This window comes from Chanodichthys erythropterus, chromosome 3 (assembly GCF_024489055.1).
Source record: "Chanodichthys erythropterus isolate Z2021 chromosome 3, ASM2448905v1, whole genome shotgun sequence".
NCBI classification, from domain to species: Eukaryota; Metazoa; Chordata; class Actinopteri; order Cypriniformes; family Xenocyprididae; genus Chanodichthys; species Chanodichthys erythropterus.
The window spans coordinates 60816421-60831241 of NC_090223.1; the positions used below are offsets into that span (position 1 = coordinate 60816421).

Consider the following 14821-nt stretch of genomic DNA (forward strand, 5'->3'; position numbering starts at 1 on the left):
GTTGTTATTAAAAAACAAACAAGCAAGCCCAGCCCTGGTGAGAAAAAGTAACACAAAAGTAATGTAACGCATCACTTTTCATAAAAAGTAACGAAATAACACAATTAGTTACTTTTTTAGGGAGTAACGCAATATTGTAATGCATTACTTTTAAAAGTAACTTTCCCCAACACCTTACATAACCGATTAAAATTCATTTTTACATTCTTAACTTTAATGCAGATTTAAGATATTAGCAATCAATCACTCCCTTTCTTTGTGTTCTTTTCATCATTCAACATGATAAAGGAGCTCAGAGACATTTTGTCAAGACAAAGTAACTGTGGATCCACCAGCAAAGGAAAGAATGGCTGAAAGACTCTGAGTGGCTCCGCTATGAAAATGGCACAATGCAATGCGTTCACTGTAAAGCCTGTGGGACAGAGGTTGCAGGTACCACAGAGCTCACCTCTGAATCCACACGTTTTAAGCACGAGAGCTTGATTAAACACGGACAAGTGTGTGGCAAAGAATTCAGATCAGGTTTGATTGTTGAAGCTTTTATTCTGCCCAACTGGCAGAGAGCTGAATGTGAAATTTAAATTTAAAGAAATCTGTTAATATACCATTTTGCTGGTATTCTTATTTTTTTGAAGTTGGGGGCACCAGTAGAATGAGCACTGAGGAACATTGCTGAGACACAAGAGATGAAATGGAGAGAAATGGAGAGACGATGATTATGCCAACCTTCACAGACCTACAGTATACAGGAATGACATTCAGCATTAGCAGTTAAATGTCTGAAACCTTGAAGGCAAACTTTTTGTAATTTCTTTCTTTCACATGTTTCACGCTAAACAAAATAGATAAAAAATATTTTTAACATGTTATAATGTTATAAATATCATGAGATGAAGACTCCATATCAGTAGATTAATGTACAGTAGCTTCCTTAAGCACAAAAGGTCTGGGCAACATGTATAGTCATTGTAGCAACACAGAATGGGAAAACTGTTTTTTTACTTTCTTCTATCTTTTATTAACATGTAAAGGCATGTGAAAATACAGAGAAAGAAAATTAAATCATTTATATTTCATGGATTTGCTGCAGTCAGTCGTGTGTTCCCAACTGAATAAAGGTAGCAAAACTTCTGTTCTAAAAGCATAAACCTTTTTCATAAAAGATGTTTAAACAATTTTTTTTTTCATTCTCGAAGTCAAAAAGAATGCAAACAAGATCACAGAAAACCATCAATTGAAACAGAGTGCACTGAAAAACGCTTGTTTAAAATAACCAGTGCAACTAGTATCAACTGTGTTTGTTATAAAAAGACTGAAACTGTAGTGAAGGACATTCATATAACCTTAAAAAATGAACAAATATCACATTCCTGACCACAGTGATGCCGTCAAAAAGCAAAAGCTCAAAAGAAGTGTAGAGTAGTGCAGTTTACTTGAAGAAACAACTTCTAATAATCTCACATTTAACTCCAGCAGACTGAATACATCATCTTATGGCAAAATGAACTATTCCCGGGAAACATGGGATGGACAGAGATGATGAATAAAGCCGGGTTCACACTGTGCGATTTATAATAGTCCTTTACGATGGTTGCTTGTCAGACTGTACGGATCCTCATGTCACACTGTGAGATCTCAGCTATCATTAATGTCAGACTGTACGACAGTCAAGACGCATAAACGGACGCGCGCATGAAAACTTGAGTTTTACATCATCAAAACACACACATTCGATATCAGTGAGCTGTGTTACACACGGGACTGAAATGGTGGCTAACAACGACATTTCTGTCATTAATTTTGATCACGGCTTGTCTTGAAAAATGAAGACAATTTGACGTTCGTCGTAGGAGAAGTCACACTGGAGGATTGTGTGCCAAATCTTCTGACACTGCCAGAATTAGGTCAAATTTGATCGCGACGGTCATTAAAGGCTGGGTAGGTAAAAAATGTATAAAAAATTTTTTTTTCAAAATTTGTTTAAACTTTATATATATATCAATACATAATTAAAATGTAAGTACTCTGAAAAAGAAATTATAAAAATCGAGTGTCTGTAGACCTCTCACGACTGTTTTAAAGACAGCTCATTATTTCCATTCAGTCCACCCCCTTCCTTCTGGCCTCCTTCCAAAGCCACGCCCCCAAAACGTATGAACGCGCGACTCCGACCACTGAGCTGGAAGACGCATCATTTACCTGAGACGAGCGGAGAGGAAGGAGCACAGTGCATGTAGTGACATCATGTCAGAATCACATGTAATAAAAATAACTTTATAATTATGAAGATAAACAAAAAAGATGTATTTTAGTACTCACTATCAAGCTAGCATATTGATATTGGTAAAGTTTAAAATATAAATTTTTTGATTCGCTAACGAGCTAGTTATCTATATGGCAAAGCTAAAAACAGGTTGCATGATACACGTTTTTCCATTACCATCATTTACACTTTGATGAAGATGAATTTCGTGTAAGATTCATAATACGTTGTTCTACAGATAAACAGAGTAACATACACTCAAATATCAACTCACAACTGCATTGCAGACACAAAATAATAACACACACATACAACAAAGTGTGTACGACACACACTATACAAGATAAAGACATCAGTAAACATAGGTAGAGAATATAAAAACAAAACAAAGGCGAAAAAAAACGTGCAGGTAAACTTACAGGTGAACATGGTAAAAGAGTTAGACAGAGAGTAAATATAGTTCTAAGAAAAGTTCCTAGATGCGGAGTAACGTTAGGCCTACTATCTGTTAAACATGTATTTAGTTATCTAAAGCAAAATATGCACAATTCAACACTATAGCTATCATCTTGAGCTAGGCCTATAGATTATTTATAGTCTCTACAACGGCTCGCTGAGTAATGTTATGTTAGCTATATTACGCAGCTACGTGTGCTAATGACACATGCTTCATGAAAAAATAAGCAAAAAATATGTATGATCAAAATACAAAAAGAAAGATTTACCTGTCCAGCAGAAATAAAGCCATCAAGGAGTCACTTTTCAGCCCCTTGAGTTCCCTCAGTTCTCGCCATCGCTGGAAAGCCACGCCGATATTAACTTGCGTTTTATTTCTTTGTTTATCCAAAGACTTTTTGTTCATTGCCTTTTCTTGTACTGTTACTGTCTTCCTTTTTTTGCCTGGTTTGCCTTCACTAACTGCATGGGCCGGTACTGTGAATTTTGCTTGCTGTTTCTCTGCCATTGTTTTGGTATTCCTAGGATCGCGTGCCTCTTGAATTCCCCAAATCAAATGTGCGCGCGCAAGTGGGCAGGTCATGTGTGGCAAAAGGGTGGTTGCCATGGTTGCGAGAGAGTGACAGTCGCCTAAGCCAATCCTGTGTTTCGTCCCGAATGGAAATAATGAGCTGTGTTTAATACAGATTAAACGGTCTAGAGTCACTCGATTTTTATACTCTTTTTATCAGAGTACTTACATTTTAATTATGCATTGATATATATAGAAAGTTTAAACAAATTTGGAACAAAATTTCTTACCTACCCTGCCTTTAACCAGCTGTCTGTGAACATGTCAAACTAGTGATCAAAGACAACAGATTTTAGGCTAGGATTATAGGAATCTTTTAGGATTTGCAAAATTTGTCTCAGACGACCAAATCTTGGCCAAAATCGCACAGTGTGAACTATAGCCTTAAGAGATGAATATGTTAATGTTGATCCTATAAACAGTTTTGATGTCAGGACAGAAACAGAAAACTCAGACACCAAGAGACACCAAACCCCTCAACACACAGGTGCTGAGACTCATTTTATCATAACAACAATTAACTCACACATTTTTGTCACTTGAGTGTTTAAGACACATTGTCTGTCATCTTCAGAAATGGCTAGTGTGAGGATCAGAAGCACCAGAGCAGCTGCTGTGTGTTCATCTGCTGACTGCAGTCATAGTGCTGTGTGTCTACATCCATACAAAGAGCACAAACTACACAGAAGAGAGAGACCAGCTAACCTCCAAGAATGAAAACCTCAATGAGAGAGACCACCTAAGAAATTAACTTAAGATTTGTGTTAAGTTTCTTTACCACAAATTTCTTTATGTAGTTATTTGCTATACAGCAGAATTTTTTAAAAATTTGGATTGTGCTCTCAGTAACTTTCAGTGTACATAATCTATGAGTGTATTATCTGTAATAAGTTACAGACAGACATGTGTAAATGGGGATTAAAAGCTAATATCTGAAATTGTTCTCTCAGCTGGATGAAGTTGCTATCAATCCAGTCTTTACTACATATCCAAAGAGACAAAGAGCTGGACTGAGAGCAGTGAGTGAGTTAGAGTGTGTGTGTGTGTGTGTGTGTGTGTGTGTGTGTGTGTGTGTGTGTGTGTGTGCATTTTTGTGGCATATCAGGATACAAATTTGTATAATGACATGGGTATGACATAGGTATTACAAGAAGAGGGTGACTTATGAGGACATTACCCATATTACCCACTTTTCATGGGTAATGAGAATGAGAAAGTAAAAGTGTGCACAGTTTCCTGTGATGGGTAGGTTTAGGAGTAGTGGTAGTGTAGGGGGAGAGAAAATAGTTTTTACAGTATAAAAACCATTACGCCTATGGAATATCCCCACAATTCACATAAACGAACATGTGTGTGTGAGAGAGAGATGAAATAATCCTCCTCAAATGAGGAAGTTGACCATGAACACAGAAGTGATGGTAGTGAAGGCCATGCTGACAGCAGAGAAGTGACCCAGAGCCGAGTTACACAGGTCAGTAGAACAGCACGTCTTCGTCATCTGGTATACCTGTGTGCTTGAGTTGGATGGGAAATTCACCTGTTCAGTTGTATTGCATTTTGACACTTCGAGACATCCTTTCATCTTAATATCCACAAAACCAGCTGAAATTGAGATGCAAGAAAACATAGATTAAGCTTTAAAATATAATTAAAAAAATGTCAGAGAACAGAAAAAATGTATGCAAACATTAACAAAGTTCTTCACCCTGGAAAGCATAAAAAGTAATTAAAATCACCAAAATAAAATAAATTATTCAGTTTTAGTATATTGAATCTTTTTTTTTTTTATTAAATTTAAGGAGATGCAAAAAATAATGACTCTTTAATGAACATTTACGTCTTTCAAAAAAATGAGGGTTCCCTTTCGATACTTCACTCGTACTGCGTATGGGGGAAAGGTCTCCTTTTTCCCCGTTACTGAAGCCTTTTTCAATAACGCAGTGTAACTGCATCGTCATTGGTTCACTCATAGACAAGTTGTTGAACCAATGACGGCGCGGCATAGCTGCGCGACCTATGGCGACAGAGCGCGTGAATATTCCCGCCGAAATGGGCGGGGCTTAGGGCTATATAAGCGGGCGTCTCGCCATAGGATTTCAGTTCTCTCTCCTTCAGCGACGACTTCACATCGCTCCTCGCTGATCTCCGGCTGAAGCCTTCGCCGCCTTGAAGAAGCTCGCCTGGAAAGAAGCTCTCGCCGCCGTCGAAGAGGCTCCAGCAGCGGACTGCTGAGCTCGCCGAGGAAGAAGCGCCGGCGCCCTCGTCGACTGCCGCCTCGAGCGCCGTTTCGAGCCGCCCGCCTCCCGCTTCCGGCCGCCTGCCAACCCGTCTCCTGCCGCCATCCGGCGCGCCTAAAAGAGCGAATTTCCCGCGGTTTATTGCCGCTCTAAAAGAGCTTCCAACAGCGGTTTTCACCGCTCTAGCGGCCCTCGCTGCTCTAAAAGAGCCCCTCAAACGCCGTTTTCACGGCGGCGGTGTTGTTACAAATGCCGCGCCACTCGTGTGGCACATGCAGAGCCCCTCTGCATGATGACGACGGACACGGTGAGTGTGTCTGCTGCCTGGGCAGACCCCATGCAGAGGCAGCGCTCACTGGGACCTCGTGTTCTCACTGTGAGAACATGAGTCTCGCCTCTCTGCGCTCGCGGATCGCCTTCTTCAGTGAAGGCAATCTTGCCGCTCGCGCCCTCCCGTCTTTTTCCTCCCGCGAGCCGGCTAGGAAGAGACAGCGGGGCAGAGCGGCCCAGCGCACGGAGTTGGATGACGTCACGCCGGCTTCCCCGCGTGCCTCACCCTCTCCCCCGAGAGAGCAGTCCCCCGTCCTGTTCTCCCGCCCTGAGCTGCGTCCCTCGGCAGATGCGAGCGACATCTCTTTTGGCGGTTCTGAGGACGAGCCGCTTGATGACTTCATGTCTCTCGCGGCCTCTGAAACCGAAGGTTGGGCCGGTGATTCTGACCCCGCCCACCTTTCCTCGCTGGAGCCCATTGACTGCAAGCCGGGTATGGATGCCGAGCTCTTCCGCATCCTCTCGAAAGCTGTAGAGGTTTTGGACCTCGAATGGGCTCCACCAGAGGAGCCATCACGGAGCAGGCTCGATGAGTGGTTCCTGCCGGGTTCCCACCAGGCCCCTCGTCAACGCGCTGCACCGTTTTTCCCAGAGGTTCACAACGAGCTGACGAAGTCGTGGCGCGCCCCGTATTCTGCCCGCCTATGTACTACGCATTTTTCAGCTCTCACCTCTGTGGATGGCTCTGAAGAGAAGGGTTACGAGCATCTACCGCCCCTGGACGAAGCAGTGGCGGCTCACCTCTGTCCCCCCACGGCTGTGGGTTGGAAAACTAAGAGGGCCCTTCCATCCAAGTCCTGCAGGACCACTTCTGCCCTGGCTGGCAGAGCATATACGTCCGCGGGCCAGGCTGCCTCAGCGCTGCACACCATGGCTATTCTCCAGGTGTTTCAAGCGAAGCTCCTCCGTTCTCTGGATGAGTCTGGCGTCGATGCACCTGCCTTCCGTGACCTCCGCAGCGCCACTGACTTAGCCCTGCGTGCCACAAAGGCCACAGCTCAGGCCATTGGACGATCCATGGCCAGCCTGGTCGTGCTTGAGCGCCATTTGTGGCTCAACCTGACCGAGATTAAGGAGATGGACAAGACGGCCTTTTTGGATGCCCCGGTCTCTCCTTCTGGTCTCTTCGGGCCAGCAGTAGAGGGCTTTACGGAGCGTTTTACTGCAGCACACAAGTTGTCTCAGGCTATGCAACACTTCCTGCCAAAACGCTCTAGCTGCACGCCTGCTTCCAGCCGCCCCAAGTCTGCGCCGGCTCAGCAGAACAAACCTGCCCCTCTACCTCTCAGGCAGCACCATCCAAGGAACAGCGCCATCGTAAGCGCTCCTCCTTCCCGAGGCAACGTCAGCGACCCCGGCCTAAGATTACGCTGGACCCGACGCCTCCTAAGCCCTCCTGATGTTTCAGGAAGGAAGAGGATGGGGCAAAGTCTCGCCACGGCCGGACCACCCCAAAAGCTCTTTCGTTCCACCCCCCCTCCGCCTCGTTCAGCTCCGGGCGTGGGAGATATGTTCAGTGTTGTGCTAACTGGGCCCAGTGCTGCGTCCATGCAAAACGCCATTCTTATGGCGAACACTATGAATATTCTACCTTCTCTAGGAAAGAGCGAAGTTCCTCTTCCACTCTCTCCGGTGCTCGGGCCCCCGATTGGCGGCCCATCACCCGATACCATTCAGCCCCTTGTCACGCGGGCCTAGGCCTGGCGGGCCATCCCTGGAGTGTCAAGCTGGGTTCTGGGAACCATAAGTCGAGGCTACTCGCTTCAGTTCGCCCGAAGGCCCCCGCGCTTCAGCGGGGTGCTTCCGACTTCAGTCAACACAGACGACGTTTATGTCCTCCGAGCCGAAGTCACGTCTCTTCTGAGGAAAGGAGCTATAGAAATAGTCTCCCCCTCAGAGAGCAATTCGGGGTTTTACAGCCGTTATTTCCTAGTTCCCAAAAAAGATGGCGGTCTCAGACCCATCTTAGATGTCAGGCTCTTGAACCTCTCCCTCATGAGACGGAAGTTCAAGATGCTAACGCTGAAGCAGATCCTCGCGCAGGTTTGCCCCGGGGACTGGTTCTGCTCGCTGGACCTGAAAGATGCATACTTTCACATCCAGATAGCCCCCATCACAGGCGATTCTTGAGATTCGCGTTCGAGGGTGTGGCTTACCAATATACGGTCCTTCCATTCGGACTGTCCCTAGCTCCTCGCACTTTTACCAAGTGCATGAACGCGGCGCTTTCCCCACTGAGACAGATGGGAATCCGGGTTCTCAATTATCTCGATGACTGGCTCATCCTAGCCCAGTCACGAGCCGAGCTGGAGCATCACAGATCCATGCTACTCAGCCACTTGGAGTGCCTGGGTCTCAGGGTCAACTTTGCCAAGAGCTCACTGCTCCCCAGCCAGCGTATAACGTTCCTGGGTGCGGTTTTCGACTCGGTCCGTATGACGGCTGTAGTCTCTCCAGAGCGCGCTCTGGCCATTCAGCAGCTCGCAGCATCGGTCAGGAACAGAGCCAATTTCCCTCTGAAGTTTTTCCAGAGGATGCTAGGGCTGATGGCTTCCGCCTCCCTGGTTCTGCAGCTCGTCCTTCTTCGGATGCGGCCTCTGCAGTACTGGTTGAAGTTCCGGGTCCCTCCTCACGCCTGGCGGCACGGCCGCCTGCGTCTCAGGGTCAATCAGGCCTGTTTGGCAGCTCTGAAACCCTGGATGAACCCTGTATGGTTCAACCAAGGGGTACCCCTACAGGCGGTGTCCAGAAGGACGATGCTCTCAACGGTCTTTGCGAGGGCAGACCGGCCTTCGGCTCGTGGTCTCACGAGGAATGCCATCTGCACATCAACTGCCTCGAGATGTTGGCAGTGATTCGAGCCCTTCATGCGTTCCAGGCACACCTGACAGGGCGCCACATCTTAGTCCAGTCGGACAGCATGACAGTGGTGTCATACATAAATCACCAGGGCGGTCTTTCGTCCAGCCGCTTATGCGCTCTGGCGAAGCGTCTTCTGGAATGGGCATCACCGAGGTTTCAGTCGCTCAGGGCGACTCACATACCCGGGAGAACAAACTTGGGAGCAGACATGCTATCTCGGAGCAATGTCCCCTCAGACGAGTGGATGCTCCACCCCCAGACGGTTCTCATGATCTGGGAGTTCTTCGGAAAGGCAGAGGTAGACCTCTTCGCTTCAGAAGGCAACTCTCACTGCCCAATTTATTTCTCGAAGGAGGAAGATGCGCTGGCCCATGCCTGGCCCAGCACCCTCCTTTACGCTTTTCCCCCGATCGCTCTGATCCCACAGGTCATCAGACGAATCAGGGAAGACAAGCACAGAGTCCTCCTGGTGGCCCCGCTCTGGAGGAGCCAAGTTTGGTCCTCAGAGCTGTTCAAGCTTTCCACAAAAGCTCCGTGGCCGATCCCCCTGAGACGGGACCTCCTCTCTCAGGCGAACAGGACGATTTGGCATCCCCAGCCAGAACTCTGGGCTCTGCACCTCTGGTCCCTCGACGGGAGCCTGCTGACCTCCCCCGGGACGTGCTGAATACCATTTCTCAGGCGAGAGCTCCGTCCACGAGACGCCTCTACGCCCAGAAATGGTCGGTCTTTGTTGACTGGTGTTCTACACGCAACATAGACCCAGTGGAGTGTGACGTATCTCCGATACTGTCTTTTCTCCAGGAGCGTTTGAATCTGGGTCGCACACCTTCAACGCTCAGAGTTTACATAGCAGCCATTGCAGCGTTTCACGCTCCTATTGCTGGCCAGTCAGTGGGACGAAACAACCTCGTGGTGCGTTTCTTGAGAGGTTCTAGGCGATTAAATCCTCCTCGTCCTTTCACTGTTCCCACCTGGGACCTCTCTTTAGTCCTCAGAGCTCTTAAAGGGCCTCCCTTTGAGCCACTGCGTTCAGCTGACCTCAGGCCCCTGACGCTCAAAACCGCTCTGCTACTTGCACTAGCATCGGTTAAGCGAGTTGGTGACTTGCAGGCCCTCTCCGTGAGCCCTGCATGCCTTGAGTTCGGGCCCAACGATTCCAAAGTCGTTTTGAAACCTAGGCATGGCTACGTCCCTAAGGTGCTCTCGACTCCATTCAGAGCATTTCCCTCTCAGCGCTTCCTCCCCCGTCGGACGAGCGAGAGCTGGAACTACTCTGCCCTGTCAGGGCATTAAGAACCTACGTTGATCGATCACAGCCTTTTCGGCAATCTGATCAACTCTTTATCTGCTTTGGTGGCCGCACTTCGGTCTCAAAGCAACGTCTTTCGCGTTGGATAGTTGACGCTATTGCTCTTTGTTACTCCTCTATGGGCCTCGACTGCCTCATAGGAGTTAGAGCTCACTCTACTAGAGGAATGGCTTCCTCTTGGGCCTGGTCTAGTGGAGTTTCGATTGAAAACATCTGTGAGGCGGCCGGCTGGTCTTCGCCGTCCACTTTTGTCAGATTTTATCATTTGGACGTCCCGACCTTGCAAGCTCGGGTCCTCTCGGTATGATCCAGCGGCCTCTATCGAGCTCCCCTCCATGCCACTCTGGGAGTTAACTCCCTTTTTGTAGTGTAACGAAGGGTTCGACGGCTCCGGCCTTCTCACTTGTCCTCTGGTTCCTTCGCGGTGCCCAAGACAAGTCCAGTCGTTCCCTGCCGTGGCACGGCGCGGTTGAATTCGTTCCCCATACGCAGTACGAGTGAAATATCGAAAGGGAACGTACTCGGTTACTAACGTAACCTTGGTTCCCTGAGATACGGAACGAGTACTGCGTTACATGCCGTGCCACGAGGCTGCGGCTTCAGTGTCGTCGCTTCAGTCGAATGACCTGAAATCCTATGGCGAGACGCCCGCTTATATAGCCCTAAGCCCCGCCCATTTCGGCGGGAATATTCGCACGCTCTGTCGCCATAGGTCGCGCAGCTATGCCGTGCCGTCATTGGTTCAACAACTTGTCTATGAGTGAACCAATGACGATGCAGTTACACTGCGTTATTGAAAAAGGCTTCAGTAACGGGGAAAAAGGAGACCTTTCCCCCATAACGCAGTACTCGTTCCGTATCTCAGGGAACCGAGGTTACATTAGTAACCGAGTACATTTTCAACAGCTTTTGAACAGAATAAACTTACCAGCCGTCCCTAATCCACTGAAGCACTCCTGACCAGCATCACATGTCTTTTTGGTTGTGTAGCAAAGACTCCCAAGTCCCAGTTTACACTCATAACACTGCAGGGCCTGACCTGAGAGAGAGCAGATTCATGAAACATTTGAAGCTGTTAGTGACATGGTACCACTCATGGAATTTATTAAAATCTTTTTTAAAAGGCATATAAGTTTCTTCAGTATAAAAAGTAATAAACAGTTCTCCGAATCTCCTGTTTTACTGGAAAGGTAAGAGCATTAATGCACCATTTTGCAGATTTGTTTCCAATCTAATCGTCAACATAAGTAACATTTTCACCATTTCTCGACCCTTTCTCTTCTCGGTATGTGCTCTAGCTCAGAGGAGTGCAAGTCATGTTTCTTTACTACAGTACACATATGTACTAAACACAGGCAACAGAAGGATGAAGAATTGAACAAAACTTAAACATGTAGTTGACTGGAAGCACAGTTCATCTGCAATAATAGTTCACCCAAATATGAAAAAAAGGTTATTCCTTCTAAATGTCTCCTTTTGTAACCCATGGATTGATTGAGTAAAAGTCGACAGAATTTTCTTTTCTTTTTTTTTTTAAACGAGATAACATTTTAAGATTACATTCTTTAATATCTGGAACACATGTACAGGTACAAATATACCCTTTGTATTACACAGAGAGAGAGATAAATCTACAGGCGGGTTTCGGTTACACCCTGAATGGAGTTTAAAAGCTTTTAAGGATAAAGCATTAAAACAGTCACACCCACTCACCCTCCCATGTTTATCTTTATATCTATATGAGAGCATATCATATTTGAATATGCAGTAATTACCTCCCAATATAAAAATGTACAAAAACAATTCATATTTATGAATCCTTTTTACCTTTAAGGACATTTTTTATCTGATTAAGCTCAATTCTGAAGAAAATTTGAAACCCAACTATAGCAAACGAACCCCATCCATACACACTTACTCAAGCGTACACAATAAGTAGCTACACATATCATATACTGAATGATCCATGTTATATTTGAAATTTTTATTTTCAAGTTCTAATTCCAGTCACAGTTCACTAACAGGGTTTTGAAATATGAATCAATTAAACAAAACCATACCGTAGGATAAAAACAATAGGGTAGACATGGTGAAAAGGCTTTAATTATCAGAGTCATTAACCATCACTTTGTTACACAAACAGAGTGTGCTTTAGATTTTTTTTTTGGTTTTGTAAGATCAAACCAAGCATAGACCTGATTGTGACATGTCAGATAATTCTTCCCTCTTTTCTGTGAAATGTCTCTCTTTTCTTAATCCACTAAACCTTGTTTTCTAGGCATATGATCATGTGATCTTCCTTAGAGCAGAATTTCTCACCGACAGTAGGGTGGGTGGAGGTTACAGTAAATATTTATTTGAAACTGAACATTGTTTGATACTGCGCAAAATAAATAGACACTTGATTACCACCCTAGTCAAAATATGCAAAATAAAAGGTGGTGAGCGTTTCAGAGGTTGAAAATTATGAGCAGCATCAGGCACTATTTATGAGTGGATTTTCATAGCAATGAGCAGAAGAAGTCTGGTTCACTAAATACAATGTATATTGCATATATGAAGTATAGTGTTGCAAATATATGCTGCAGTATATAGTTAATTTGCTGAATATATAATATGTTCATTAATATACAATTAAACAAATTATTATGGAATAAAATAAATGTTCTTCTCTTTGGTGATTGAATTGGAAAAGCGATCCAAACATTTTCTTGGTAATTATAAAGTTATTAAGTAGTCTATAACTATAATATTAATAAAAGGTCTTCTTCGTGATGTCTGAGCTGGATATTAGAGTGAGCAAACAATGCAGCTGGGTTGCTTTAAATGCAAATGAGCAGTTCACACAGCAAATATAACTCCCAATATAACTGTTCGTGATGTATGGCGTTAAATGATGGACAAAACAGCGCAAGCACATAAACACATGCAAGTGAATTAACTTCCATTCTACTCTACAAAATATTAGCAGAGATATGACAGATACTTTTTCAGATTCAGAAATGTGGTCTATAGCCAAACTGACACAAGTTCAGCCAAGTTTTCCTATGTAACTGGTTTGGTCTCAAATGGGTAAGAATAAACCAGACCTCCCAATATAACGTTCTATTAACATGTTGCAAACTGCATTGACATGGCACTGATTATTGAGATAAGAGATAAAATGCCTGCTTTATGTTAAAAAATAAATAAATTAATTAATTAATCATAATAAAAATACTTGGAAATCTGGATACTCAGGACATTCATTGCTTTTATTTTTAAATAATTTAGTTACTATTATTTAAATATATGCTCTATACTTGTAAAATACATGTAATTTACCTTGTCCTCAGCATGAGGTCACAATGTAAAACTGCCAAACAAATTGTTTAAAAATGCAACAAATTTAAAAATCTACATTTTAATTGAAAGGTGGAGATCTGTAATATATCAAACAATACAAAAAGTCAGTCAACTCCTTTAGACAAGTGCTCTCAAAAAGTCGATGTTGTGATTTAATGTTTTTTCCATATGGCAAATTCTAATGTAGTTTCACAATTCTATTTACATTTACATTTTAAATTTGGCCCCAAGCTGAACTTTTGTCAACTCTGTCAGTATTTAACAACGTCAGGTGAAGGTTTATGTCAATTTTGAAAGAAATGTCATTCATTTTTCTATTCATTGTGTTAAAATATTAAACTGAACTACATGATATCATGTCTGATTTACCCAAGAATGATGATTATATATGTTTAGTATTAAAAAGATGGATCAAATTCAAATATGCTTTTTAATGTGTCGGATGGAACAAATTAAGTTCTGAAGTGAATAAATGTACATTTTTAGAGAAAAACATTTTCAGAAAGACCTATTCCCTTACATGGTTCATTAGCTGAGACCTTAGTCCTAAAAATCAAGAGTATTTCTTTGTCGAAGCTTGTTGTAGGCTCAAATCACTGAAAGCAATATTATGGATGAAAATGACACATAAACCACAGCTTCTAAATTTATGTTCGTGACTCACAGATTCACATGTTCCACAGTGACTGAATAGATGTGGAATGAAAGGAGCTCATTCGCCACACAAAAAAACTGACCAGAAATATTCAAACAAATAATCTACTGCTGTTTTATAAAGTAGGCTATATATATATATATATATATATATATATAAATATATATATATATATATATATATATATAAAATATATATATATAAGCATCTTACCTGCTGCGAAATACAGAATGACTGCAAAGAAGCCTAAAATGAGTTTGTTCATCTTTCTTGCTGTAGCTGAGGTCAAGTAGAAGACTGTTAAATTCTAGTCAGACTGCTGTGAATAGCAGAGATCTGCTAGATTTATAGGTCCACACCCAAGACACCATCCGTTACACTTCTGAACACAGTCCTGCGGCGTCTCAAGGGTGTGGTGTAAATTAATATACACACGCACAGGTTTGTTTATCTTAGTGAGGACATTTCATAGGCGTATTGGTTTTTATACTGTTCAAACTGTACATTCTGTCCCCCTACACCTAAATCTGCCCATCACACAAAACTGTCTGCATTTTTACATTTTTAATCAAACTTAAGCATGTTTTTAAAGCTATTTTAAATATAAGGGCTCATGAAATGTCCACATTTCAAATTCAAAATGTCATTCAAATGTCCTGCAAAAACATGCTCTCAATATAATTGTTTAAATTATCAATTTTTTTTTTTTTTTTTTTTCAGTGAAACAGAGAAGTCTATGTGGAACAAACTGTGGATCATTTCTCATTGCTTTCACGGAAAATGCATTCAA

General features: G+C 43.5%; 1 protein-coding gene and 1 pseudogene across 1 annotated transcript; one reads left to right on the forward strand and one right to left on the reverse strand.

Annotated features, from left to right (window-relative positions):
* Positions 1 to 14821, forward strand: part of LOC137005151 (uncharacterized) — a 1346463-nt pseudogene that overhangs the window by 1030008 nt on the left and 301634 nt on the right.
* LOC137007551 (sperm acrosome membrane-associated protein 4-like) lies at positions 2749 to 14351 on the reverse strand. Its single transcript, XM_067369093.1, has 3 exons — positions 14245 to 14351; positions 10960 to 11070; positions 2749 to 4892 (listed from the first exon to the last, which is right to left on the reverse strand). Exons 1-3 carry the CDS (start codon positions 14294 to 14296, stop codon positions 4672 to 4674), a joined length of 384 nt encoding a protein of 127 aa, XP_067225194.1. The 5' UTR covers positions 14297 to 14351; the 3' UTR covers positions 2749 to 4671.

Bases quoted from the DNA above. Each gene is read 5' to 3' on its own strand.
- LOC137007551 (XM_067369093.1), bottom strand. From the start codon at position 14,296: ATGAACAAACTCATTTTAGGCTTCTTTGCAGTCATTCTGTATTTCGCA. The intron at 11,071-14,244 runs GTAAGATGCTTA...GCTCTCTCTCAG, and splicing joins CATTCTGTATTTCGCAGCAG to GTCAGGCCCTGCAGTGTTAT. The intron at 4,893-10,959 runs GTAAGTTTATTC...TCTCAATTTCAG, and splicing joins CAGTGGATTAGGGACGGCTG to CTGGTTTTGTGGATATTAAG.